This window comes from Frankliniella occidentalis, unplaced genomic scaffold (genome assembly GCF_000697945.3).
Source record: "Frankliniella occidentalis isolate FOCC.00 unplaced genomic scaffold, Focc_3.1 Scaffold248, whole genome shotgun sequence".
Lineage (NCBI taxonomy): Eukaryota > Metazoa > Arthropoda > Insecta > Thysanoptera > Thripidae > Frankliniella > Frankliniella occidentalis.
The window spans coordinates 345,739-354,335 of NW_026267374.1; the positions used below are offsets into that span (position 1 = coordinate 345,739).

The 8,597-nt window shown below is 41.5% G+C and overlaps 1 protein-coding gene across 4 annotated transcripts in view; it reads left to right on the top strand.

The window, feature by feature from the left end:
- LOC127750739 (uncharacterized) overlaps positions 1-8,597 on the top strand; it is a 55,847-nt gene that overhangs the window by 32,693 nt on the left and 14,557 nt on the right. For 2 of the 4 annotated variants that reach the window (XM_052273129.1, XM_052273132.1), the window contains one exon: positions 3,613-3,901. The exons of 1 other annotated variant lie outside the window; for it this stretch is intronic. In XM_052273129.1, the coding sequence (XP_052129089.1) occupies positions 3,613-3,901 (289 nt within the window). Of the gene's footprint in view, positions 1-3,612; positions 3,902-5,957; positions 6,033-8,597 lie in introns of all 4 variants that reach the window. One more of the 4 variants, XM_052273131.1, reaches the window with a different exon arrangement.

Sequence of the window (8,597 nt, forward strand, 5' to 3'; positions counted from 1 at the left end):
AGGAAGGCCAAGGATTTGTTTATATCACTATAAATTAGACCAGATGATTCTCTTATGCGTCGCGGAAATGTTTGTAACGTAACTTTTCCGGTCGTTATTGTTCTGTTATTCGTAACGTTACTTCTGCCTTTTCAGGAACAGTTTCAGACCTGTAACGTTACAGAACGTACCTCTAGAATGTAACGTAACTACCTGGATCGTTTTGGTGTAGCGTTACATTTGTAACGAACATAATAACTCAGACGCACGGTCTAGATCGTATTTCGTAACGTTACTAAAAATGGAACTGTACAAAATGAAACTTTATTCGGTTACTATTACGTATCGCGTAACTCACGTATGCTCAATGACGTTATTGGTACAGTAACGTAACGAAAAACTCACACTGCAAAAAATTAGAGTCTGATACAGAACGATCTACAGCGTTACTGTACATGCCGCTCTTAGTCACTGCACCTAGGGTACAGAGCGCGTAGTACAGTGTTGCTGTAGCACCGGAAAGCCCAGGATTTACACGGTACAGTGTACGAATACGGCTCCACTGTAGACAGTTTTGTCCGCGCTTTTGCCTTACAGTGGTCCTGTACATTGCTCCCTGTACCAAATTTTAACCATTAAAACTACATCGATGCTGTTATTCGAATAACAGAAGTTCCTGGAAAATAATTAGCAGGACGATCTGTAGTTTTCCTGTCATAATTTTTTGCAGTGCAGAGAAAATAACGTTTATTTTGTTTCGTTACTGGTCCTTGGTGTCGAGAGATCACAGGTCAGCATGGGATGCGGTTCTGGCCTCTTCAGGTTAGGGCTGTGCGATATTTAAATTTCTGTATCGAACTTCGATATTTAAGAAATATCGAAACTTGTCGGTATCGGTTATCGATATCGTATCAAAATATCGAAAATATCGAAATATCTAAATACCGAAATATCGAAGTACCGAAATACCGACAACCAAAAAGTACACTGTTAAAAAAATCGATTGTAATTTTACGAATTTTGTTGGCAACTTTTTACGCAATTCAATGTTTGTAAAATTACAAACTAAAACAATTATAAAAAAAATTGCAAACGTGTTTTGAAATTTCATAATCTGCGATCTAAAAATTAAAAACGTTAATGTGAATTTTCAAAACATCAAGGTTTTTAAAATTATAGTAATTCGCCATGATTATGGAGTAGGTGAACCACAAACGATCTGGGGATCAGCTGATTGGGCTGAAGGAGTGCTAGTTATCCCTGAGGGTACAGTCACGGAAAAATGCGGGAGCGCGTCACAGTCACCCCCCACTGATCGGTTACGAACGGCGCTGTACCTAACTAAGGAGAGGTAGCGGGGACCGGCGCGCGCTGGAATTAGACCAATTATTTGGGGCACTTGCGTGACTTTTTGCTCAAAAACAAATGCTTAGCCAGCTACAGCATTGTGTTACAGATAATACCTCGCAAAAATACATGTCAGTATCTTGTGCAAATTTTAGTTAAATATAAATAATTGCTCTTGGATGAGACGCGCTGACCACAACGCCATCTGGCGGCAGTTCTTTGAAGTACAGTTGCTGTTTCGTCGTATGAAGGTCCAAAGTCACAACGGGCTTATAGGTGATGAGGTTCGTTGTACTGTAGTAAACCTGATGGAGGACTTGTGCTGGTCCTGTTTCATTTGGTTTTACTTCGCAAAATTACAAACTGCAATCGGAAAATTACAATCCAATCTCACATTTTCGATAGAGTGATCACAATTTTACAATCGCAAATTGTAAAATTACAAATGTTTCCCAATTTTCAAAAGACAGATTTGAATTTTCAGAAAACCGTTATGAATTTTAACAACTAATTGCAAAATTGCCAATGTTATGAGATTTCCCAACCACGTTTGCAATTTTACAACTGATTTTGATGTGAAATTTCACAACTTTTTTAACAGTGTAGTAGAAGTACAATTTGAGCACTTCGGAAAAAGCGCGCGATACCATGGCATGCCAGCAATGCCACCAGCTCCATCAAGCGTCGGAGACAAAAGCTCAGCGTCGACGTCCGTCCTAGTTTTTAGCCTGAGAAAAACAAATTCTTCAAAATACCGAAATTCCCAAACATTCGGTTTTTTCAATATTTCGATATTATTATCGAAATATCGTTTCCAAATTGCAGAAATGAAAAATATCGAAGCCTCGACACTAAAAAACTATCGATATCGTTTCGATAGTATCATGACGATTTAACGGTGATACTGTACCGCGTTAATCGTTAAGTACCGGTAACGCGTTACATCCCCGCGAGCAGTAACGTAACGCGTTACCGTTGCCGACGTTTGTAACGATGTAACGTCCGTTACATATTTCTCGTTACAATTTTCAACGTCAACTTAATTTGAAAGTCTTCAAATATTATACTGTTACTGCCTTCTTTCGAAGGTAATGTAGCCATTTAAGATTATACAGTACTGAATCCCTGACTTTGAACACTTGCCAAATAAACGACATCTGAGTATTATATTTACTATTGAAATTTTTGTGCTGTTTTTAAATTGTTTACCTGACATTTTTTGGACGAGTATCTAAAAAAGTATCTAAGATACTTTGTGAAGTATCTTTCTCTTTAGATACTTTTACGATTGAGTATCTTTATCTTATCTTAACATACAAATTCGGCCAGTACCTAGTGTCTTTATCTACATACATTTAGGGAGTATCTTGCACAACACTGTGTGTAGTTTGACGCCAAATGTGTGGTATAAGTACTACTCCTTTTACAATTTTTTTAATATGAAGCGTTCTCTACGATTTAATTGACCATTTCATCATTTTCACTTTATTTTCGTCAAGAAATGATCTCTAGCACCTAAACGTGACATGATAGAGCAAATCGGATGAACTTTTCGTTCAAAGAACTCTTATTTTGCGAGTTACATCTTACAAACCCATATAAAATACTCGATAAGAAATACATTTCGCGATCGCCGTTTAACAGTCTTCACACCGAATTTTAATCATTTCTACTGAACACATGGTCTTACAGCCCCAAAAAGAAGGAAGGGGGTCAGAGCTGCAGCTGTATGTGATTAGAGTTGCAAAATGTATGTTTCAGTGTTGATTTACACTCCAAAATGATATATTTACCTCTGAAGAATAGTTCTACGCACTCCGACTGAAGTGTCGTGCAGTTACAACGACGAGTACCGAAATTTCAGACACCGGTAAGCGACCGGCAACACAAACACGACGATCGAGCAGCAGCCGACCCGGTGCGGAATCAAATGAAAAAGTGTCATGTATTTGGATTTAGCGTGATAAAATCTAGTAGCAAGTGCTTTTCGTTTGTTGAATTTCATCTAAATTTTAGGGAAATCTAGAACTATAGGCAGCCGAGGTGAAGTTAGGGGTGCAGAGTCGCCGGATCGTGCGCTCGCCAACTCGCTCAGAAAGGTCTTTGCAGTATGCATACAAGTAACACTCCACACTCCACCGTTGCACTACTGATCTCCTATCGGGTTTTGTTCCTTCTTTCTCTTTGAGCTCCATTGAAATACCCTATTGTGTGTTATCTTCCATGTTCAATTTTTGCTGTGCCTGGTACGACAGCCTTCAACAATGAGTGCAATATTCTTTCTAGAAATGAAGGCAGTGACAGCGATGCGAACGGGCATTGGCTGCACCTCAGACAGCGCCAGAGGATTTTGCACGACCTCTTCCTCTTGGCAGGTTTAGCGCATGGTGCCAACTTCTTTGCCTTTTTCTTTGCGAGTTACGGCTTCGCACTCTGGAATCTCTCTGAAGGCCTTTCCCTGGCTATTCAAGCTGGCGACATCTCGACACGGGCTGCCTGGACTTTCGGCGCTGGGCTGGCCCACACCGCCACTTTGCTCGTCCTCTGCGGATTAGTCGGAAAACGAGCTGCCGCCGTAAGTGTAACACATACCGAACGTCCGGGTCAAAATACAGAGCGAATTTTCGCATTTACTTTGTGTATGTGCTAGGCGTTTAATTAGGCATATTTCACCAGACAAAAACCGGGTCCAAAGAAGAACAGCAGTTCTTCCTGAACCCTTTCTCCTTGGCCTTGGCCTAAAACCGCCCAAAACATTGCACGAGAAGAACGGACCATTGACACTAAAAAACGCGAACTGTTCCACAACCGACTGAGGTACTACGAAAGATAATTTAGGTAAAAGTTCAAAATATTCAAAAAGGAACTGCAGCGTCTATTTTCGCTCACTGTAAAAAATGTTGGGAATTCTGCCATACTCATGTACAGGAATTTCCTATCTATGAATAGGAATTTTCCCATGTAGGGAGATGTGCATGGGAAAAGTACGAAGTGTTAAGGTAAATCTCCAGAAATTTATAGGAAAGTTACAAAACGTGTCTGGTAGGCATATTTTTCTGAACATGTACAGGAAATATACTAGATTATAATTTGCCTAAACTATGTTCGGAATTTTAACATACGGTAAGGATGTCCATCTTTCTTCCTAACACATCTTGGTCTGCGCAGTCATTTTATGAGCTTATTTCTGACGCCACACCACACATGGTTAGACACATTGGTTGTTTGTTTACTAGCAGCTTCAAAGCTGACAAGGGAAATTCAACTCAGGACAGGCAGTAAAATTCAGAACTAGACATCAAAACATCCCCAATCCCCAAAGCCGTGGGCCTGCTCCGGCACCAACATCTGTCTGACCGTCTGTGTTTAAAGGTTTGTTCAAGTTTATAGTACGCCATCTATTTTATAGTCACTATGAAACAGGATCATAGCTCGTCTCAAACCAAATCTTGCATGGTGACTGTTTGAGCGCTAGTCCCACGGCACGCGTACTGTCTGAGCCCTGCCTCGCAGAACGCGTACTGTTTTGAGCCCCTTCGCAGAGTACCGGTATCAAAAGCGCTCTAGACCAAGTGCCTGTTGATCAAGCGTACAATAATGCCGAGGGATGGATAACTCCTATGAGTGTTCAAATTTCAAGAGTTGAATTTGAATAAGCTTAAATTGGCTTGAATTGAATTTGTTGAATTGTATTTGAATTGGTTTGAATTATTGCGATTTTATGATTTTGTTGAACTACTTGAATTGACTTGAATTGAAAGTAAATTCACTGTTAAAAATATTTCATTACATTTTCATTACATGTTGTGAAGCTATTTTCATTAGATTTTCGTAATGATATTTAATAACTTTTTCATTACGTATTGTGAAACTTCATTAGAATGTAATGAAATTTAACAATACGTAATGAAAAAGTTATTAAACATCATTACGAAAATCTGATGAAAATAGCTTCACAACATGTAATGAAAATGTAATGAAATATTTTTAACAGCGTTGTCTTGAATTGCACTGAATTGTTTGAATTATTTTTGAATTCGTCTGAATTAAATTGAATTAGTCTGAAGTAGTTTGAATAAAGCATTCCGGTAAAGTGGAAATGCGGAAGAATGCGAGGAAAAAGAAAATGGAAATCGCTATGCTTTAGCATGACGACTTCCGCTTTCTTGTTCCCTGCATTCTCCTGCATTTGAGCTTTACCGGAATGCTTTATTGGGCAGAATCAGGGGTGTACTTATGTCAAGGGTGTTATCCACCCCTCGTATAATGCGCACTGGTCTCGTTTGGGAGACCGCCGAGCGCGCTAGTCCCACAGAACCACGGACCTCGCACCGCACTAGTCTCACAGCGAACGTACTGAATGGGTCCTGTTTGGGGACTGAACGAGACCGTTTGGGGACTGTTTGGGTACTGATTTTTTTTGTAAGCCCTAGCAGCCTCCTCCCCTCACCTGTATGGGGGTGGGGTGGGGGTGGAGCACGCCTCGCGAAACCAGTTACGCTGGAGTTGACTACTACAATGAGGCAGGTGGTGGGGGCCCTCTTAGAGTCGTACGACGTGACTCTGAGGGGGCGCGCTGTATGCAGTTAAGTAATGCTTAACAACACTGTACACCATTGCATATTTTCCAGCATCTACTAATACGTGCTGACGCTCAACGGTTCTTGATGCAGTTACCACGCACACGGGACACTCCGTATCATTGGGTAAGAGAGTCATTGAAACGATACTTTATCTTATAAAATAGTGCTTCATCCCCTTCCTCCTTTCCCTTCTCCTTCTGTAGCACAGGGCAGGACTTGCGATCACTTTCTATAGGTAGAGAACTAGTGACGGGAGGCCAACTATTGGCATTCTAAGAGGCGAAACATTAACAGCCTCCAAAAGACGGCTCAAATTTGGCAATCAAAAAGGACTGCCAACGTTTTGGCAAGTTAGGCGATCACGGCGTTAACAGTGCTGTAGTATTGGTCACTACGGCACTTGAGTTACACACTCAAGTACGGTCCATAACGGTCTGGCCCACTTCAAATACGGGGGTTAGACCTTAGGCAAACCGTACTTCCTTACGACAGAGTGTTATTACCATCAAATTGTCCAATTCCAGGCAAATTTGTTCGTTTTTCATTTAAAAAAATCTAAATCGGATATGGGTATGACTAGCTATATGTACGCCAGACCACGTCTCGCGTAACAGGCTTCGCGATATCTCACGAAACACTGTTACGCTGCGACGCGCCTGGCGCCCATATAGCTAGGCCTGCGGCGCTGACACCCGAGACGGCGTAATAGGAGTGTATATACAAGTTTTCGAAATGAAGTCTTTTTGTTAACGATTTAATCGACCATTTGATCATTTTCTCCTCATATTTGTCAAGAAATGCCCCCTAGCACCTAAACGGTACAAGATAGAGCCAAACGGACGAAATTTTCGCCCAAAGGGCTCTACGTTGACGGTTCACCCCTTCGGAACGCATTAAAAAATATTTGATAAAAATACATTTTGCGGCCTGCAGTTTTTGATTTTTTAAAAAGCCAATTTTTGAGCTACAATGCTCTTCTTCGAACTCGATCGGTCTTTTTATGATACAAAACGACCCTGAAATTCCCAGATCGCTCTCTCAATAGGGTATTTCGGGTAAACGGAGCGGCGGAAACGGAACCGGCCAGTTGACCGCTGGTTGCATCTCTGCTGCTGATGCGTGGGGGAGAGGGGGAGGCGGCGGGGCTTGGCAGAGTCTACTGCGCATGCGCAGTTCGCAGGCTGAGACGGATCCAGCAGCCGCTCGGCCGTTCCGTTTCCGCTGCTTCGCTTACCCGAAATACCCTATTCATTCTCGAGTTATCGTGCGGACAGACATACAAACAAACAAACAGACAGACAAACAGAATGAAACTTTTCCGGTCAGTGGAGTAATGGGCTTCGCTAATCGCTCAGCCAAAAAATTCTAGTGGATTGTAGAAAATAGGCTCCAAGATACATATTTTCTATTCGTAGTCAATTTTTTTGTGGGCGGGGGGCTAGTTCACCTGCACGAGCCTCTGAAAACCTGTCCGGACTAAAACCTGAAGTCAGCGTAATACCGGACGGTCCCTGTTTACGGCATTAAATGGCATAGTTTAACATGCAAATTCTGCACTGCAGCTGCGTGCCAGTACACACCGACTTAATCTGTAACTTCAGAACCACATTAATATCGAAATTTTCGCTGTAGAATTGTTGCATTTTAGAAGTTTATAGCAACTACTGCAAATACTGTTAAACACTGTTAGATTGAAATTTCGGTTTTTGGTTCTGTTAATATTGTCACTTTTTGGTTTTCAAATCTCATTACAGAAAACGGTTATGAAATTTAAGAGAAAAATGTTTTGAAATTTCAAATTTGTGTCAAGAAAACTCAAAAGCTATGTACACTTTATTTAAAGTGGACAATGTACTCATTCGGATTGACAGAGATCCGGACATTAGTCAAACATCGACAAGAAGCTGCTCGAAGTACTGTCCGATTATTCGGTTCTGAGTAAATATATATGGTAAGGTGCCCTAATGTGGCCACTGTCCATTGATGGCCACGCCACTTTTCTCGATTTCCAGCCAATCTGGTCACTTTACAATCTTGGCCTTGAAGTTGTGTTCTAGTAATGTCCCTACTTGCATAATAAGCAAAACTACTTCACATCGTTGTCTACATTACAAGAAAAAGGGGTGGCCATCATAGGGCATCTTGTCCTATATAGTCGCGGGCAGTGGCAGTTCCATCGTTTGTCACGGAGGTCCCTGTGACACCGAGGTCTCTTGGAGACTCAAGGGGCGCTAGCGCTGTCCCACGCAACCCCAATCCCTCGAGCAATCCACTGCGATAGAAAGAATCGACTAAAGTTAAGCTGTCCGGATTTTCACAGGTTTACCATATCGTCAATTTTCATTTGTTGTCAAACTATTGACATAGTTCGACTCCTAAATAATTGGGGCTTCACGTCCCAAACGCGTTACAAAATAACTAACGTAGTTTTCTTGCAATAACCCTTGCGTTTGCGACTATCTCAAAGTCTGGGAAAAACGGACAGCTTGATATATGCAATTCAGTGACTCGCAGAGCCTAATCCAAGTCAGATCAAGGGCAATCCATGAAGCCACTGCGCTTTTCTACTTGCCATAATATTAATGTTCTCGATTTCCCGTTATACCAGATAGGTTGCAGGGATGTACTTGCATAACTTAAGGCCTTTACACCACAGTTGAGCCCCTAGTTTTGAACTTGTAGTTTCTA